The sequence below is a fragment of the Pollicipes pollicipes genome, unplaced genomic scaffold (genome assembly GCF_011947565.3).
Source record: "Pollicipes pollicipes isolate AB1234 unplaced genomic scaffold, Ppol_2.1 Scaffold_1600;HRSCAF=1878_pilon_pilon_pilon, whole genome shotgun sequence".
NCBI classification, from domain to species: Eukaryota; Metazoa; Arthropoda; class Thecostraca; order Pollicipedomorpha; family Pollicipedidae; genus Pollicipes; species Pollicipes pollicipes.
In genome coordinates, this window is record NW_023595962.1 from 24,877,006 (window position 1) to 24,897,415 (window position 20,410).

A 20,410-nucleotide genomic window follows, 5' to 3' on the forward strand; every position below is an offset into this window, starting at 1 on the left:
TAGTCGAGTTTTGATTAGCCGGATGATCTTTAGACAAATGCCTAATCGTGGAAATGTTGATAAGGGGTGGGAAGAGTCCTTTTAAAGGCATACTGGCTGTGATGGCTTAATAAGGGGTAGGAGGAGTCCTTTTGAATGTGTACTGGCTGTGATGGCGTAATAATGGGTAGGAGTTCTTTTGAAAGTGCACTGGCTGTGGTGGCTTAGTCATGCCGCCGCGTGCGGTCACTTACTTCTTCGGAAACAACCCGTCATCATTCACGTGGAGCCTAGTGCACCGGAAGGGAAATGTGATCTCTGATCACCATTATGGCAGTGTCCTTCTTAACTGGGTCGGGCCAACACAATGCTCCAGGCAATGTTATATCGCAGACTTACGCAGATCCCAAACGCCATAAGGCGGCGCAAATGCTATGCCTCCGTGAGTTGCGCAAAGACATTTGCTCCACTAATCTTCGTTGGATCGCTTTCGATGATATCAAACAAATGGAATATGGGGATTGGGAGGCTGCTGGACTTTCAGTGCCGGTCTGACGGGCCGTCTAGGCTCCTGCTTCCGACCACGCCGCACGAGAGGAGCTCAGATTTTTTTCCGGCGAGATGAAGTCCGGCCCGCTGCGCACGCTCTTGGTCGTGACGCTGCTCTTGGTCTGTGTCTGTGCAGTCTGCTCTGCTGCTCTGTCTGTATCTGTGCAGTCTGCTCTGCTGCTCTGTCTGTATCTGTGCAGTCTGCTCTGCTGTTCTGTCTGTGTCTGTGCAGTCTGCTGTGCTGCTCTGTTTGTATCTGCGCAGTCTGCTGTGCTGCTCTGTCTGTGTCTGTGCAGTCTGCTGTGCTGCTCTGTCTGTGTCTGTGCAGTCTGCTCTGCTGCTCTGTCTGTGTCTGTGCAGTCTGCTCTGCTGCTCTGTGTCTGTGCAGTCTGTGTCTGTGTCTGTGCAGTCTGCTCTGCTGCTCTTGGTCTGTGTCTGTGCAGTCTGCTCTGCTGCTCTTGGTCTGTGTCTGTGCAGTCTGCTCTGCTGCTCTTGGTCTGTGTCTGCGCAGTCTGCTCTGCTGCTCTGTCTGTGTCTGTGCAGTCTGCTCTGCTGCTCTGTCTGTGTCTGTGCAGTCTGCTCTGCCGCTCTGTCTGTGTCTGTGCAGTCTGCTGCGCCACTCTGTCTGTGCAGACGGTAACATCCAGCGCTGTAATTGAGAGGTGGTTGATGAGCCGCATATCTTACCACTTACCCCTGCGGAAGCCGAGAGTGACGCGTCTACCAAACGTCCGCGGTCATCCCTGCCCGGAAGCCGAGAGTGACCTTTCTACCAAACGCTCGCGATCATCCCTGCCCGGTAGTCGAGAGTGACGTGTCTACCAAACGCCCTCGATCATCCCTGCCCGGAAGCCGAGAGTGACGTGTCTACCAAACGCCCTCGATCATCCCTGCCCGGAAGCCGAGAGTGACGTGTCTACCAAACGCCCGCGATCATCCCCGCCCGGTAGCCGAGAGTGACATGTCTACCAACCGCCCGCGATCATCCCCGCCCGGTAGCCGAGAGTGACGTGTCTACCAAACGCCTGCGATCATCCATGCCCGGTAGCCGAGAGTGACGTGTCAACCAAACGCCCGCGATCATCCCTGCCCCGTAGCCGAGCGAGACTCCGGCATCGAAACGGGGACCGTGAACAGGTGCACCCCGCCCGCCCCACGGCCTCTGTCGTACTCCAAGGTAATGGCCACCCCGCCCGCCCCACGGCCTCTGTCGTACTCCAAAGTAATGGCTGAGTTTCAACACGCTTCCTTCCTTGTTTGCTGTGTTTATATGATGATATCCGATTGCTCGGCACATTTTTCACAGCCTCCGGCCCACGTGCCCACGTCTGCGGGGCACCGTACGGCAGGGACGACCAGACAGGTCCGGCCGTATCTATGTCGTTGTGGCGTGATTCGACTGAAGGCCATGCTCTTAAGCCACAGGAGCTATCGAGTCCGGCTGCTGATCTGTCCCTGTGCTGCTCTGTGTTTCATAATTGCCACGCTGGGTGCCCGCGTGCCAGTTTGCCAATATTCTATGTGTCGTGGGAAAGTGGTCTGCACAGGGAAACTGCCCAGACTGTCAGCCTCAATTTCAGCTATAAGCACTAAGACACAGATATCTGCTGACAGGGACAGATAAGCTCCTCCACTTTCAGTCGAACCTGAACACTATCGCGATCGTCTTGTGCAGGACGATTTCAACGCTATAGCTGTATAGTGCTTTTTATGATCGAATCTGGCTTGAAATCATATCTAATTTCAGGCCTTCGTCACAAACTTCTGCATACATGCCGTTACTTAGCAGTGCGGTTCTTTTCCCATCTTTCGCGGTCTGAACGAACTCACCTTTTTACAATAATTGGTTGTTAGTAAATAACTGTTTTGTAATGATTCGAATCTCCAAAGGGCAAGACCCCTTTCAGTAAAGAACAACTCCACCTTTAAAGTTACAGTACTATGATCACATAGAACACCGGGTTCGATTTCAATTTCGGTGGTTTTATGATATTTGGTAGCTGCGTAATTTTCCACCTCTCATTTTGAGTAATTTCACTGGTTGGTGGCTCGACGGCTAGTCTTTCTGCTCAGCGTAAAGCTACGGCTTGTGGTGACACAGCACAAGCTGGCTTGAAAGTCTGAAGCAGACAACCTGATCTGAAAACGATGTTCTGAATCAATAAATATGCAAAGCGTGTGGACATAGGTGGTGTGAATAAAATTTCATGGTAGCGATTCGAGAACATATGTCTCCCATGGTCCAGCATGTACAAAACATCCGAGTGAGCTTTGGTGGACGGACACTCAACCTGTAAAGCTCTCCCGTGTTCCCAAACCGACGCGGCCAGACGTACTGACACCAAGCTGCTTTCCCCATGCCACGGAGTGGTGCAGAGTCCCAGGCTCCTGCATTCCCCAGCATATAACGGCGCTACACCGAGGCCAGTAGCCACTCAGTTTCAACCACCAGTAGGGCAAAGGGCACATTCTCCATAGAGTCGCTGTGTCTTCAGCTATCCCCGACAGCTCTGCTATCCCAGTTTGACCGTTTTTAAGCTTGATTACTTATGGATAAAAAATTGCGGTACTAATACAGAAATCCGGTTAGTGGTGGACCTGGTCGCACTACCCACGCCCGACCAGGCGCACAAGCTGGTTTGGTCGTAGGTGAAGCTACAAGCCTATGCTGATCTCCAGCCAATAAACAGCTGGGTAAGACAGCATTAACCTCCGCCAACAGCCCGGTTGCCTCTTCCTTACTCTCTCTCTCTCTCTCTCTCTCTCTCTCTCTCTCTCTCTCTCTCTCTCTCTCTCTCTCTCTCTCTCTCTCTCTCTCTCTCTCTCTCTCTCTCTCCTCTCCTCTTGGGTGTGCACGACGTTCTTAAGCAGATACCGTGTTTGATCCAAGAAGGATCAATACAGGTTGCTCGCCTCATTTGAAACTGCAAACAAGGATTGGCTAAGATCGGTTCTTACACTACCCACGACTACAGTCAGTCAAGACGGAACACGACTGGTTATGACTAACACTTCCTCGAATGACCTCAATGGCGTAAGATGACCTGTTTGAATTTCCTTGGTTTTGTGCGATTGATGTTTGTGCCACCGTTATGGCATATAGTGATGTAAGCCCGCATGAAGACCGGCGCAAGAAGCAGCTTGTGCAGAAAACCTGGTCCAACGAAAAAATATGTGATCCGAATTCATAGGGCTCTGATCGTAACCTCGCACAACAAAATCACCCAACTAAGCAGGCCGTACCATAGGCCGTCAAGTGCCGCGTTGTTGGTCTGTCTAGCCGATTCCTTTAAGCAATACTGCCGCGAAGGCTCGCACCCGCGCCAGCTCAGGTCGGCGCTGAGATAAGCTTGCGCCGCGCCGGACTGGCCGCACCCCGCCACAGGCTCGTCGGGACCGCCTCCGCACCTGGCCAATGAGCGGGCGCCGGTCTCGTGATGTTTGAACAGCGTCTCGCCTATCTGCCCAGTCGGCAGAGGGCCGTTCGGGAGCGAGCAAGAGCTAGAATCGGGCGGGCGGCGTGGCAACTGAAAGGTGAACCAGGGACGACAGACGTCGGGGGAGGCCAGCCGGGGACGAAAGACGTCGGGAGAGGTCAGCCGGGGACGACAGACGTCGGGGGAGGTCAGCCAGGGACGACAGACGTCGGGGGAGGCCAGCCGGGGACGACAGGCGTTGGGAGAGGTCGGCCAGGGACGACAGACATCAGGAAAGGTCAGCCAGGGACGACAGACGTCGAGGGAGGTCAGCCAGGGACGACAGGCGTTGGGAGAGGCCAGCCGGGGACGACAGACGTCGAGGGAGGTCAGCCAGGGACGACAGACGTTAGAAGAGGTCAGCCAGGGACGACAGACGTCGGGGGAAGTCAGCCAGGGACGACAGACGTCGGGAGAGGTCAGCCAGGGACGACAGACGTCGGGAGAGGTCAGTCAGGGACGACGGACGTCAGGAGAGGTCATCCTTCCGTTCTCCGTGCGATGGATGGCTCTGTTGCGAGGTCACAGGCGTGGTGGGCTGCTCCCAGCCGAATTCCTCCTAGAAAAATGTTTTCTACATTTGCACTCGCTTCAGTGTTGATAGACGTCTGTAAGTGCACCAGATACAATCTGTCATCTTGCCTGACCTGACTTGACTGTCATCTTGTCAGCTACGGACCTCTGAAACTCTTAGCCGCTGCCTCTCATCGCCGATCAAGCCACAATTGCGACGCGTGGAATGCGTGCAGCTAACAGGCTCGACCGCTGGACAGGCGGAGCTGGGAGAGCGTCTCGGGACTCCGCAGAGTCGCCTGGAGTCCGTGGAGGCAGCCGTCATGGCGGGATTCGCGCATCTTACCCCGGAGAGTCCCCTGTTCCGGGCGTACCTCTTCTGGTCGGCCCTGCTCGTCGTCAAGACAACCACGATGTCCTTTCTCACCTCCAGACATCGCAGAGCAAAGGGCGTGAGTTGTGAAAAGAAGGTAGTAGAAAAACTCTAGAAAAAAGTGAATGCAAACGCCAACAAAACAATACCTACGTAGAAAACTGCGCTGCCTGGCTGTCTGCTGAGGAGCACTGAAGGTTGTCAGGAGGTGGCATTAGTTTGATTGTTTTACCGTGCAAAGTGACATGATTTTCATAACGATGGATGGATATGGAAATGGTAGTATTACAACCATGGATGAGTGTATATATATACATGCATATATGTATGCATATATGTATATATATATATATATATATATATATATATATATATATATATATATAATATATATATATATATGTGTGTGTGTGTGTGTGTGTGTGTGTGTGTGTGTGTGTGTGTGTGTGTGTGTGTGGATATGTACATACTATGTAACGATATTATCTATATCCTACATCATGCGTGCGCTTGATATCTCAGCTGGGTGAATTAAGTTTACTGCTCCAAGGAACACACAGCTGATGAAATATCTCATGTCCATCAGCTGGCCGTGCAGAAAACCCCAGCTCCACCGAAATTCGACCGAGTTGCCAGCACCATCCGAGGCGATAGCCATCGATATGGCAGCGCTTTGGCTTACACCCGCCCAATGACCTTGATTTTACCGTGATTGTCATGCATCGCCCTGGCAGGTCTGCTCCAACCTGTGACTGTCACGTGTGGCCCTGGCAGGTCTGCTTCCACCCGTGACTGTCACGTGTGGCCCTGGCAGGTCTGCTCCTACCCGTGACTGTCACGTGTCGCCCTGGCAGGTCTGCTCCCACCCGTGACTGTCACGTGTGGCCCTGGCAGGTCTGCTCCTACCCGTGACTATCACGTGACGCCCATGGCAGGTCTGCTCCCACCCGTGACTGTCACGTGACGCCTGGCAGATCATGCTCCCACCCGTGACTGTCACGTGACGCCCTGGCAGGTCTGCTCCTACCCGTGACCGTCACGTGTGGCCCTGGGCAGGTCTGCTCCAACCCCGTGACGGTCACGTGTGGCCCTGGCAGGTCTGCTCCAACCTGTGACTGTCACGTGTGGCCCTGGCAGGTCTCTCCCAACCCGTGACTGTCACGTGTCGGCCCTGGCAGGTCTGCTCCCTACCCGTGACTGTCACGGTGTGGCCCTGGCAGGTCTGCCCCCAACCCGTGACTGTCACGTGTCACCCTGGCAGGATCCTGCGCACCACCCGTGACTGTCACGTGTCGGCCCTGGCAGGTCTGCTCCAACCCGGAGGACGCTAAGAGCAGAGGCGCAAAGATAATCTTCGACGACCCGGACGTGGAGCGCGTGCGCCGCGCCCACCGCAACGACCTGGAGAACATCTTGCCGTTCTTGATCCTGTGCCCGATCTACCTGGCCACCGGGGCCGACCGTTCTGGGTGGCCACCAACGTCATCCGCACGTTCGGCATCGCCCGGATCGCCCACACGTGCTCTACCTGAATGAGGTACGGCTGGTGGAGTGCTCATCAGGGGAGATGGACCGTAATTCTACCGTTGTGAACTACGGCTGCGCAGCTCAAGCCAGGCCAGGAATAGAAGGAACATTGTTTCCACCCCAATGCTTCACACGTTATCGTGGGTGCAAGTCAAAAGTGAGTCACTGCTGCGGGTTTGCTGTTGATTCGTATTGGTCGGACCAGGGGCGGCACCATCGGGGAGGGGGGGGGGGGGCAGGGGGGAGCGGGGGGGGGGGAGGAAGCGTCCCCCTCTATCGTCGGATCCGGTGGGGTGGGGGGCCATCCCTGACATAACAATCTTCTTGGAGGAGAGGGTATATTCTTTACACCAATTTTCACTACGGAGCCCAGCCCTTATTCTAATTTTTACAAAACAAGCTCCCTTACATCAGTCGTGTTATATTGCTACAAATGCTAGTGCGATGCTACCACGACTTCAAAAAACCGTTCGGCAGTGTTCCCCTATACTGACCGAGTGCGATATACTCTCGATATGCGATATCTCGATATCGATATATGCGATACCCTCCGTGCTTGGAGTTCAAAATCAGTTTGGAGGTGATTAATGCATCATATTCCTGCAACATCAAAATATACAACATTTTGAAAAATAACGACGAAAACATACTTTTTTCAAGAAACCTGATATTCCGAATAATTTGCATGGGCTGATTTTGGGTTCAGAGTATCTGCTAAGCATGGCTTGTTGGGTGTGCTTTCAGCCCACCACCCAAGTTGCGCCGTCCAATTCAACCGGTTATTTTGTCTCCGCCTTTTCGCCAGGCTGGGGTGCAGAGAGTTTCACGTCCATCACGAAGCTGCGGCACGCTGTCCGGGCCTAGGTCAACTCTCGTTACGCTGTCCGGGCCTAGGTCAACCTCGCTACGCTGTCCGGGCCTAGGTCAACTCTCGTTACGCTATCCGGGCCTAGGTCAACTCTCATTACGCTGTCCGGGCCTAGGTCAACTCTCGTTACGCTGTCCGGGCCTAGGTCAACTCTCGTTACGCTGTCCGGGCTTAGGTCAACTCCCGTTAGTCAGTTGCCAGCTTAACTCTCCATTCCAGTCGGTCCGAACAATACGCCCTCTTTAGGACTTGTTTACCCAGCGCCACTGGATTACGAGTCCACCATAACTCCCTCAGACCACGGAGACGGCTTTGAGGAATTTCGAGACGCTAGTTGGCTTGGAGGGCGCAGCCAGAGGTGGCGCTACGGGGGGAGGAGGGGAGGGGGGGGGGGGGGTCGTCCCCACTATCGGCGGATAGGAAGAGGGCTGTCTTCCCTATCCTAACAAGCTTCTTGCAGAAGGAAGTGTAGCCTTCACACATATTTTTATTACGTAAGCCTATTTCCATTTCTAGCATAACGAATCTCCCTCACATCAGAAGTATGACATAGTTACGAATGCTAGTACGATGCTACCAGAAGTCAAAAAAACCGCTCGGCGATAGTCTCGTATTCTAACCGAACACATTCACATGCACACATGATATCAAATTGTAGTATACGTACTATAAAGCAATTTTCCTAATATCCCAGGTGCAGCTGCTGTTTTTGAACGCTTATGTCAATGGCCATCACCTTGTTTTACCACCACTTCCTCTGTCGTGATTTTGCAGCAGCCTTAGACCATAAATGGATATAACCCTGCATTTTTACGGATCTTTTCCGTGCATTCCGTGCCTCGAAGCATTTTGCATTTGAGCGCCTTTCATGGCAGCATCATCATCAAGCATTTCATCTACCCATTACTGGATTGGAATGCCAACCCAACGGCAAGTTTATGAATTGGTCTGTTATATTTTAATGCCGCAGCACAACGATGCTATGATGCTTTTGAAAATCGCTTTTCGACGGCTTTAGTGGGATAAAGGTTCGTTTTGGAATGAAGTATAGGTCTGAGTCAGGTTTGTCCGGGGACGAAAGTCCATTTTCCTAATGTTTCCGGGGCTAAAGAAAGCAAAAAAGGAAAACCGCTGAAGCGGATCGCCGCGAAACTTTTTTGTGAACTCTTAACGTATTGTCTTGCGCTCGAGAAATCTGAAGCGCTAAGTGACCGGGCCGTTGAGATCTGGACCATTGCCAATTTATCACAGTCACAATGTGAGGTCAAATAATTATAAGTGATGTAATGTGAGGCACAGCGCAAAGGAGCCGACCCCGGTAATCATCGAACTCCATTGTCTCCTCTCGTCTCCTTATGGCTGCCCGCCAGCCCAGCCACAGCTGAGTGAGGTTTCAGCGCGACTGGGCTGAAAAATTACTTCGCTTAGTGATGGCGCAAATAAGATCTACGCAACAGCAATGCGCCGCCCTCACCGCCTCCGCCCGGATCGAGTGGATCTTGAGCATGCCGCAATCGCTTTTGCCAATCCAAACTCATTACGCCAGAAAACGTTGGCTGTGTTTAGGGCTGCACCACGAACGGTGTCGCTGCAGACCTGTAAGAATTATGTGAGCTTTCTGATCCGCAAGCAGCGTGTTGTTGGGGTGCCTTTAATGCCACCATCATAATTTGCCAGATTTAGTCTTTTGTTATATTTTCATAAGCAACTAAAACGACGTTTGGAATCGGGTGTCCACGCCAGTGTAGCTGCGGGGTAAAGATAACTGGAACATCACTTTGCAAAGCTTTTTCGGCAGTACGAAATAACTTTTCCACGTTTATACGCCGATGTATTATATGGCCAATCGTCTAAATGATAATATCCACCGCGCTGAAGAGAGGCTGAGAAGCGGAAGCACTTGAATAAACTGCAAGTAGTGGTCATTTAAGAAAGCGTCACCTTTTAAACACATGGTTTCTCACTCCATCTCTATTCAAGTGTCGTGATGGTTTCATGAGCTCGCCTCCACCCCCGCTCTCAAAAACTGGTGGCGTCGCCCCGTGGGTCGGACGGCGTTTGTCCGGTGTGTGCGTTCTAAGCATGACACCTTCGCATCAAAGTTTAACACAAGCTGCGGCTTTTAATTCCTTCAGAATGGTCTTGACCTCTTGCATTAGTGTCAATATTCTCCTGCAATAACTAAAAGAAGGAAAACCCCAAAGAGCATCACACACATACCAGTGTTTTCAGAAAATCAAGTCTTCTTATGATCCCCATGAAGTATCTCTCAAGGTCAGTGTCATGTAGCGTGTCACGAGTGCGGCTCTGTCCTGTTCCAGGTGCCTGGTGTCCGAGGGCTGGCGTTCATAGTCGGGGTGGCTGCTACTCTATTCATGGCGGGCAGCACCATCATGTACGCCTGCTGAGGCCTTAGGCGGCGTCACCTGCGCCCCCTCCCCTCTCCCGTCACCAGCGGCCGCACAGGTCGTGACCTCTGCCCTGATCGCGGGTCATCTGATCCCTGGGCGATGGAAAACACCCTCCGACAAGAGCGTCCTTTACACGATATAACACAATGCATGGCGGGCATCTCGCTGAAACCCGTTTCAATGCACTAGCGGTGGTGGTGCAGCTTAGCTGTACCCTAAACAGGCTGGCCAACCCCGTCACGTATGTAAACATGGCTCAGCGTGTCACTAAAACGGACCATCTCAGGGTGCTGTATGCAATATATCCGCCTTGTCTGCTCGTGTGCTTTTCCTGGATGTTCCCGATTGTGTCTGAATAGCTGGTTCCATATTAAACACAGCACGCGCGACGCCAGAACTGTAGGCCGGCCCACATTGTTCAACATTTTATCGCAGTATAGTTACGAAATAATTATAGTGCAGTAAGGCTTTGCTTCAGCAGCGGAGTCAGTTCGCTGAATTTTGCGCTTGCTGCGCATTTGATGCTGACATCTTCATACGCTTGTTATCACATCTCTGCTCGCTGAGTTATTCGGGAATAAGGCGGTTACAAAACAGTGTATACAAACAGATCCCACATGTCTCGCTGCGCGAAGAGGTGTCGGGGTTGGCATAAGCGCTGCCGCCACACCCCAAGTCGCGTTGACTGCCGTTTCAACAATAGTAAGTGGACGCCACTGGAAGGGTATCTACAAGACGCTATTGTTTCTCAGTTCCAACGATGTGGTGTCTCACGATTCTCCCGTAGTCAGCATCGGAGTTCGCAACTCCTACTGTTATAAATTATCCACGGAGTGGTCGCAGCAGCGTCCCTAAGGGTGAGAGGGCCGCAATATGCTCTACAGGCGACTCTCTCCATGCATCATCACGGGTTCGCTCGTGTTACATCACGGCTGATGTTAATCTTACGAAAAGAGACCGCCTGCACCTCCTCCGCCATACTCCTCGTTCCATTCACGTTCTGGCGTCCATGGCCCTCTGCATTCCATCGCTGATTGGCTGGTTGGCCCTGATTTGATTTTTGATTTCGCGGCCCTGATTGGCTGAGTGTCATGGATGCCTTTGTCACGTCATGGCAGCCCACTTCACTGCCATGCCCTTAGGCATGTCAGTCCGGTGACCAATCAGCGCCGAGGACAGCTGTTTGCCGTTGCGTTGCAAACCTCGCTTATTGGAAGCAACAGAGGGCAGTGTGCTGGCACGTATAACGCATTCATAGATATAAAGGACTAGATAGGTTACAGCTGTCCGCCGGTACGCGAAACCCGCCGCCATCCTGATAAATACATTGAGCCGTCTGTACGGGTTACTTGGTACGTTGGAGGGGCCGACATTCGGTGTTGGTAGCAAATGCTTCGTTGTTTTGTGGCTTTCGCTGGATATATTGCGTGGTAGCATGGCCTCTGCAAGCTTCAGGCATACCCAATCGGCCATAGATTCGTGTTTTTTCATGTCATTGTTACTGGTGGTAGCGGTGTCAGTCGGAGGCCCCAATCAGGTCGCATGGCTCGCTGTCAAGGCAACATTTATAGTACGGTTCGGGTCAGTGCTCTCCGGGCTTTTAATTTGATGTCTTTTTCAATTTTTCAACTGAATTGTCTGAATTCTCGTACCTAGCGTTACCATATATATATATATATATATATATATATATATATATATGCATATGTGTATGCAAGTGGTCAGTCACACATAATTTACATTGCCTGGCGCTTGGACTCCGCAACAAACAGTATATTCAATACAGTGTCAAAATTCTGGTATTGTTTTGTTGTCTGTTCACAGTAGCAGTAGTGGCGGCTGCACATTTCGCTAATGAGTTTTGGCCAGTGGACTTCCAAGAGCTTATGGCAGGTGCCTGTTTGTACATGGGTTTAGTCGTGGTATTCCTATGATTAATGGTATTGCGCAAAACTTTGTGAGAGCAACTAAGTGTTTGTAAATTAGGTGTGTTTTTTGCACTTTTCAGCTTGACTGACAGAAGACAACTGCCATTTCAAAAGGAAATCTGGTCCTCTAAGTACTGATTACTCCCTGGAATCAGAAACTGATCCCGATGGCATGAAGGCTGTATTTAGCTCGGACCATTCACCCGCACTGCTACCTTTCACCATCTAGATAGGTTACCATTCTACACATTACACAGCCCCCCCCCCCCCTTTATCCATTGGCAAGACAAGCTTGACACTTCCCAGAAAACAGTTATGGATCCTTTTAATCTCACGCATGGTTAGAACTAAAACCTTGAGGAAAAATTTACTGTTTTCCTTAGTTGCCATTTCGACATTGCTTGCTTGTTATAGCATTCCTCTAAATTCTCATGGTGGACTTAGAATTGCAAGGGAAATGTGCCATGCTTCCAGTGCCTTTTTACATCAGTTGAACATTTCGTTCGCTTAGATCATTTGAACATGAATGTTTCACTTGTGATTTTTTGGCAACTAGGGCTACCCTCAGGCCTTTTTTCAACAATTTTAACATCAGTCCTGGATACATATTTAAACCACCTGGAGGGCAATTCAGCCAACCAGGTTTTAGCTTATTTCGCTGCACTTTGGTACGCATGAAATGGATAGAAATCTTAGGCAGCATCCAGTAAAGCTACTGTTCTGGTGTTTCATGTAACACTACCTGCTTTCAGCCACCAACATTGGTGTGCACAACATAAAGTGGCAAAACTGTAAAAATGAGTAACAAACGTTGCCTTGGCTTGCTGGCTCACAATCACTTTACGACACGTATGGAACAGGCAGCACCGAGGCGCTCGATGTACCGGGCGATCATGACCGCCGACCGCGGCTGCTCTCCGCGGTCACCAATGTCATTTGCTATGTTGCCGTATTCGTCGTCCGAAGGGCACTGGACGGAGCAGGCCGCGCCGCCTGCCGAGAAGCGCTGGCGAGCCGTCGGGGTCGGAGGACCCCACATTCCACACGACGTCGCAGTCTGTGGCTGGCCAGCAGCGCTGGGCTGATAAATCCCTCCGCAGGAGTCGTCAAGAGGTGGTCCTGAGTGCTGAGGAGGAGCTCCGTCGCTTCGTTGTGTAGCTAGACGCAGCTTACCGTGCAGTGCCCTGGCGGATGCCGGAGAGTGCATGTGCCGCATACCGATGGTACCGATGCGGTAATGTGCCCCATCGGCACCTATGACGTTTGAGATCCCGGCCGTCACCTCCTGGAAACTCCGTGCGGTTTGGAAAACCACCACACCGCCACAAAAGCCTCTAAATCATTGCTGTTTAGAAGACATTAGGCAAGCTGTAGGCGACGGTATTCTGCCTTCATTTGCCAGTTGGCGTAACCAGCATATATCCTTTCCTACAGCGCTCATCTCTCCGATCGTCGGGTTCGTCAGGCCTACTCCCTACTTTCTTTATAGGCTTCTGTTACACGTAATCTGGGTTCTCGTAGGAAAAAGTGTCTGTGTCTTGATGAGCAGTGAAGAAGCATGCAAATCTGTACGCGACGTTTGATCAATGTCTTGTGCCAGTCAGCCTTATAACTGTTCGTAATTCAGCAGTTTTAACGCCAGATCGCAGAAGCAGTGCGCACGAATCCCAGGCATAATTCTCGGAAGACGTTCGGGGCGGCTTATGACGGTCCAGTCGACCGGTCTGGTCCAGTTGGTCTGACATATTGTCCCTGTTATTGCTGTGAAAATTGTTGTGTAAATAGCTAACCGGTCTTGAGTGCCCGCAAGTGTTCATCCCATCTGTTAGAGACTGGCCAACCAGTCCCTGACCTTGCCGGATGTCTGTTCGGGCGCCGCCTATATGTGGGCGTGGCAGGCACTCGTGCCCTTCGCCTTCTGTGAAGGCCGTGGAAGTGGCGAAGGCAGCGGTAGGCGACATCGCGCCCCGCGCCATGCAGACTAGGCAGCGACTCGTACGTCGGCGCCACAGACACGGACGCCGGCAGCATCACCGCGGCACCAGGTGTGCCGACGTCCACCCCACGGCAGCACCAGATATTACGCCCCTGGACGCCCACCACAGAACCCGGCACAACGGCGGGTGAACCCTACGGCACTTGACCCACGAATGGCAGGCAGAGCGGCAGTCCGCCGGTGCTTGGCGTGAGCGCGACGGAACCATCCGGGCCGGCGGCAGGGCCGCGGCTCTGTTCTAGGGCCTTGGGCCGCGGTGGTCGTCATCAGGGGTGGGCCCACACTCCACAGGCTGCCCGAACGGATGTCGCCCGTACACATCGGATGCGACCGCACCAAACCCCGCGGACTCTAGAGTGCAAGGCAGACGGGAAGACAGCGGCCCCACCACTGCCCGGCGTGAGCACGGCGGACCGTCCGCGCAGGCAGCATTCGTGGAGGTCGGCAGTGGGGATTCCCCCACGGGTAACTCATTGAACAGCTAAATACAAGATGTTGATGTTTCAGGATTGTTGGCATACGGCTTTATCTCGTAAAGACCTTCAAAATCGGTTCTAGCTTGACTTTGTGCTTCCATGACCTTACACAACAGCTTCCTCGCCCCATGCGTCGCAAAAGCTCCGTCAGCGCGAGTCTATGTTTTTTGTATTTACCAGTAGAGCGGCCGGCTTTGCGCACCAGCGAGCGAACCACTCCATTCACCTGTCATATCTAGCCTGTACATCTATGGCCGCGTCCCACGCGAGGTTTGCTGCAGTCCGTTCCAGCACGCGGAAGGGTGGCGAGGTAGCCCTGCTGGACATTCAGTGCCGGGCCAGGTCCCTGCTGCCGAACACGCCGCACGAGAGGAACACGGATTCCGCTCGGCGAGATGAAGTCCGGCACGCTGCTTTCACTGCTGGTCGTGACGCTGGTCTTGGTGAGTATCTGCGGCAGATAGTGTCCAGTCCCAGAACCGGAAAGTAGTCGGTAAGGGGTGCGACCTGTAGAGCACCCTTGCCGGAGTGCCAGCTGCGGCTAGTGCACTAAACGCACGCCGCTCCTCTTCATTCACCGATCAGCACATCTGCGGCATCGAAACGGGACGTTACCCTCAAGCCGGTGCACTCTGCCCAAACCGCCTCTTTTTTCCTCCTGTCGTACATTTTATCAGGCCCTCTCCACGCCCATCGGGCCACTCCAACCTCTGAGGTACGGGGTTCGATTGCCCGTGATGCCTGCCAAGGTGAGATACGAGCGACACCATACAGCCTCTGAAGCTGCGTGCGTCGCGAAGCCCCGGGTCCCACATTCTCGCACCATACCGTAAGCATCATGTATGCATTACTGGTGTATCAGTGGGACTCGTCCCACCTCACTTTGGCATCGAGGAGAGGTGCAAAGTCTTGCGGTCCTGCATGGCATTAGTCACGCAGTACTACCGACCGGTCAGCATCAACAGTGTCGACTGTCGATCCGTCCAAGAGCTTACTTTTCCGCTACATTTGTGGTGTCCTCAGTTACCACTGCCACGTCAGCCTACAGTTGCGGCGTCCTCAGTTACCCCTGACGCGCCAGCCTACAGTTGCGGTGTCACCAGTTACCCATGACACGTCAGCCTACAGTTGTGGTGTCCTCAGTTACCCTGACACGTCAGCCTACAGTTGCGGTGTCCTCAGTTACCCCTGACCCGCCAGCCTACAGTTGCGGTGTCCTCAGTTACCCCTGACACGTCAGCCTACAATTGCGGTGTCCTCAGTTACCCCTGACACGTCAGCCTACAGTTGCGATGTCCTCAGTTACCCCTGACACGTCAGCCTACAGTTGCGATGTCCTCAGTTACCCCTGACACGCTAGCCTACAGTTGCGGTGTCCTCAATTACCCCTGATGCTCCAGCCTACAGTTGCGGTGTCCTCAATTACCCCTGATGCTCCAGCCTACAGTTGCGGTGTCCTCAATTACCCCTGATGCTCCAGCCTACAGTTGCGATGTCCTCAGTTACCCCTGACACGTCAGCCTACAGTTGCGATGTCCTCAGTTACCCCTGACACGTCAGCCTACAGTTGCGATGTCCTCAGTTACCCCTGACACGTCAGCCTACAGTTGCGATGTCCTCAGTTACCCCTGACACGTCAGCCTACAGTTGCGGTGTCCTCAATTACCCCTGATGCTCCAGCCTACAGTTGCGGTGTCCTCAATTACCCCTGATGCTCCCTACAGTTGCGATGTCCTCAGTTACCCCTGACACGTCAGCCTACAGTTGCGGTGTCCTCAATTACCCCTGATGCTCCAGCCTACAGTTGCGGCGTCCTCAATTACCCCTGATGCTCCAGCCTACAGTTGCGGTGTCCTCAGTTACCCCTGATGCTCCAGCCTACAGTTGCGGTGTCCTCAATTACCCCTGATGCTCCAGCCTACAGTTGCGGTGTCCTTAATTACCCCTGATGCTCCAGCCTACAGTTGCGATGTCCTCAGTTACCCCTGACACGTCAGCCTACAGTTGCGGTGTCCTCAATTACCCCTGATGCTCCAGCCTACAGTTGCGGTGTCCTCAATTACCCCTGATGCTCCAGCCTACAGTTGCGGTGTCCTCAATTACCCCTGATGCTCCAGCCTACAGTTGCGGTGTCCTCAGTTACCCCTGACACGTCAGCCCCGCCGCTTGACCGCGTTCTGTCGCAAACAAGGGAAGTCCTGGTAACAACGCAGGTTGACGTCCGGCTGATGACAGGCATGGTCAGGCAGCCCGCGCTGAGCCGAGCCTCTTGGCCGCCATTTAGTTGCAGGTAACCCAAGTTCGGTATTTAGAGCTGTTTTGAGCGCTCCGTTTTGGTTTTTGACGCTGCTGTCCCCGGACGTGCGACGCTGACGCAGATGTGTGACGGTTTTGTCTCCCCTGCAGACGTATGACGTTTTTGTCTCCCCTGAAGACGTGTGACACTGTTGTCGTCCCTGCAGATGGATGACGCTGTTGACTTCTCTGCAGACATGTCTGCCGTCCAAAGGCAAAAAGACCTCAGCGCGGTTTTTTGAAAATGGGGCCATTTAATCAATTTCATGCAGGTCGAATGGATCATCGTGTGATAAAAAGTAAACAAGGCAGGAAAAGTGACCTTCAAAATGCACGCAAATTTCCTTCTCTAAACAAAAAAGACTTTTTGATTCACTGAAAGCGTAAAAGGCTGCTCATGAGCCAATTATGGGACGGCGATGAAGCACCACCTACAGGCATTTCGACGTCAGCTGTGACGCTTTTGTCTGCTCCGCAGGCCTGTGACGCCGCGAGGTACCGGCCCCAGTTTCCTCTGCCCCCGTCCCGGCCGGCTCCCGGGAAGGCGCCGTCGGTCCCCGACCCCGTCACGGACGGCCCAACATCCCGCTGCTGCAACGTCTCCTGCCCTCGCTGCCAAAAACCATGCGGCCATCACTGCTGCAGGGTGTTCGGCTGCCGGTAGCACAGCGCTGTGGCCAGCACTGCTGCAGGGTGTTCGGCTTCCGGTAACACAGCGCTGTGGCCAGCACTGCTGCAGGGTGTTCGGCTGCCGGTAGCACGGCGCTGTGGCCGTGCTCGCAGCGCTGTGACTCGGTACATGTCTCGCTCAGCGAGCGATGCCTGGCAAGGCTGCCGCAAGCGTGCGCAAACTGGTACTGAGTACGGCTCAACCGAGTTCAGTGACTGATTAATTAATGTTTGTTGTATGCTGTTTTTAAATGCGAGCCATGTAGTCCAAAAGGGTGATATCAAATGGCCCAGCAGAGACACTATGGCCTTCAGCTGTAAAGTGCCAACATTAAGTGGTTTAACAGAGATATTATGACCTGCGACCAAGTAAGACAACAGCGTTGCTTCATTCAGCGCCACAAGCTGTAGGCGTTTGTTTTTTGCAAAGGTATGGTGGTGGAATCTTATGCGTCGTTCGATAGCCCAGCTATTCTGATATACAGCCTCTCATAAGATTGTTTAATATGCCACCGTCTCCGGGGATTTTCCAAGATCATGGAAAGAAACAGTTGTGAAAGTTATCTTCAAAATGCAAGGTACTCAGTGACATTTCCGTCAGTGCTGTACCATAAGTCTTCTGACATGTTTACAAAAAATCCTAGACAACTTGTATTTACTGCCATCTTCTCCCACGTCACATCAAACAAACCCCGACCAAACAGAGTGGTTTAACGCCCGGGTCACAGCACTTGATTACAAATGATGTGCCTCACTAACAACCTCCATGGACTACTGGACGAACTGCGTGACGTGGCAGCGGGTTCTTCGACACTTCTAAATATTTTGACAAAATTTGGGAAGATGAACTTTTCCTCAAATGTGAAGCAGCTTCTCCTGATCGGACACCATTCTAGTCGGGCTGAAATCATACCTGGCAAACAGAAGGCAGATAATGAGGATGGGAGACGCCTTTTCTTTGACAAGAACTATAGACTCCGGCTGCCCGTGGCAGGCGCGTGGTTTCGCAGAGTAAGAGAACGGGGGGGGGGGGGGAGGGGGCTGAGCAGTGAAAAATGACCCAACATACCCCCGAAATACGCCAACAAGATAGGATTCTCTCCTGATTTTTCCCACTTTTTCCCAAAGTGGGAGAAGGAGGGAGGGGGACTGAAGCCTCCAGCTGAAAAGAAACCTACACCGCTGGCCCGCAGAAGTCGGTCCTAAGACCGTTTTTGGCTGGAAGGCATCTTGATGGACATGCTGACCAAGTAACTAATGACCAACTCTGTTATGCCGATGACACCTCCCTTCACGCCTCCCTTACCTCACTTACCCCAGGCAATGCTGACAGTATAGGCCTCAGTTCAACGCGGCTCGGATGCTGTTGACGAGTACGGTCAGGAGTGGGCCAATAAATCTTATTCCTTAAAAACAGTACCATAGACATTCAGCCATAGAACGCATCGCACGCAGCCGATGCTAAAAATCTCAGCCCAACATATTCACCCTGGCACCGACGCACACAAACACCTAGGACTTACTCAATACACAGATCTGAACTATTTTATACATGTTAACAACATTATTAAAAAGGCGAATATAGCCCCCTTTGTACCCCATAGCCCTATGGTAACTTTACGCCATAGCTAAGCGCATACAGCGCAGCATACTCAGTAGCATACGCAAAGCTTGCGAAGGACTTCATTCTAACTATTGTGACATTGTTTTTGACACGTACATTTCATCGCAGGACGAACAACGAATAGAAAAAATACACCACCGGGCGGCGAGACCCGAGACAGGAGTCTCGGCCAGGACATCGACTGATAAATTTAGGCAACACTTAAGGTGGAACGCATGTAAGACACAACGAGGGCTGCTCGAACTGTCACTTTTCACATGCTGAAGAGCACAAAACACGTAGATACGGCGGCAGTAATGGCCTTATTTCTCGTAGAAAAACGAGCAGAATGAAGATGTATATGCGTTGGTCCCAGTTTTTCAGTCAACTTTTGAACCCCGACAACAAGCACAAATTAATGTATAGAATAAACATCAGCAATGAAGGCGGTCGGGTGCTCGGGGCGTGCTTCCAGATCTGCATCATTTAAGTATGAAAACCGCGACATGAGTCGGAGGCGGTGGCGGTGGTGGCAGCTGGTGCTGCAGAGCATGCACACCGGCTGTCACCTGTCTTGTTTCTTCTTTTGGGAGAGGTGCCCAGATTTAAGTCTTATGACTTTTGCATCAATCCTTTTATGTGCTTTATGCGCCAGTGTATTCATGTTATCGTACTGTTTATTGCATGTTGAAATAAAACACACCATAAAACAAAGATAGCATTTAGAAATGATTGAGCACGGCTGCGTATGGATATGTTCTGATATGCACTCGCATACTGCTTGCGAGGAACTGCCTTATAAAATGAACATACATAGACATTCTACGTGGAGGCTCAGACACCTTACTGTGTTTGTTCTAGCTTTCTCTCTCTCCTTCCCGCTATTTCCTTTCTTCCCCTCTATTACTCTCCCTTTCCTCCTCTCCCCATTTAACACTCCATCCCCTCCCAATGCTCATCCTCATCCTCTGCCTTTGCTACTCCCCTACCTCTCCCCGTTCCTTGTTTAACTCTATCTATCCCCTAGACATTCGCACTTACCTTTTTCCCACTGACTTCAACGATCATGAAACCATCCGTGATCATATGATTATTGTAATCCCACAATGGCGCTGCGCGTGCTTCGGGATTAAATGGCGACCTTCAGAATTATGCAACGTAATCCGAGTTGGCGATTGGCCGTAACATGCGACGAATGGCAGAGCTCTATGTGTTTGATGCCATCTTGGTGTAATCGTCAATGTGCTTAATGGTTGTACTTAACGCGGGCTACCCTGACTCGCTTGCTCGTCTCTTACGCCTCGCACTTTGGTGAAGTGCACGGTCGACCCATGAAACAGAACAGCGAGCTCCCCATGCTCCTTTCACGTGCTGCAATGAGAAGGCAATGTTTTTCGAGCTGCTCATCCAAGACGCAAAACGCATTCTCGGGCTACCTTGGACAGCTCCCGACTGTCTTTTTCCCAAGGCAGTTGAAGCGACATTTAAGGGATATCTGAGGACGCAATGACCTATCTGTGCAGCGGAATCGTGACCGGTGGGCCTGTGCATCTCCCTCAGTCTGTTTGCTTTTGTATGACTGCTTTGTCCCTAGGACCGTTTTTAACCGTTCATTTATCTGCCGGCGATGTGTAGTGACAGCCCGAATTTATTCCGCATTGCCAAATGCACGCCAATTCGTCAATACTCTGTGATGACGGCGTGAATGTACAGCACTCTTAAAAACTGAGCTGAGCTGAACTGATCT

At 52.2% G+C, this 20,410-nt stretch overlaps 1 protein-coding gene and 1 long non-coding RNA gene across 2 annotated transcripts; both read left to right on the forward strand.

The window, feature by feature from the left end:
* Positions 1-4,007: 4,007 nt before the first annotated feature.
* LOC119114909 (prostaglandin E synthase-like) lies at positions 4,008-6,342 on the forward strand (the record flags this gene model as incomplete). The annotated part of the gene is made up of 3 exons (XM_037238971.1): positions 4,008-4,452; positions 4,778-4,969; positions 6,196-6,342. Coding segments are annotated over exons 2-3 (276 nt in total), but the record flags the coding sequence as incomplete, so codon positions are not given.
* A 2-nt stretch (positions 6,343-6,344) lies between these two features.
* LOC119089886 (uncharacterized) lies at positions 6,345-10,015 on the forward strand. The gene is made up of 2 exons (XR_005093196.1): positions 6,345-6,427; positions 9,607-10,015. It is a non-coding gene; the product is annotated as an uncharacterized LOC119089886 (long non-coding RNA).
* The last annotated feature ends 10,395 nt before the right edge of the window (positions 10,016-20,410 follow it).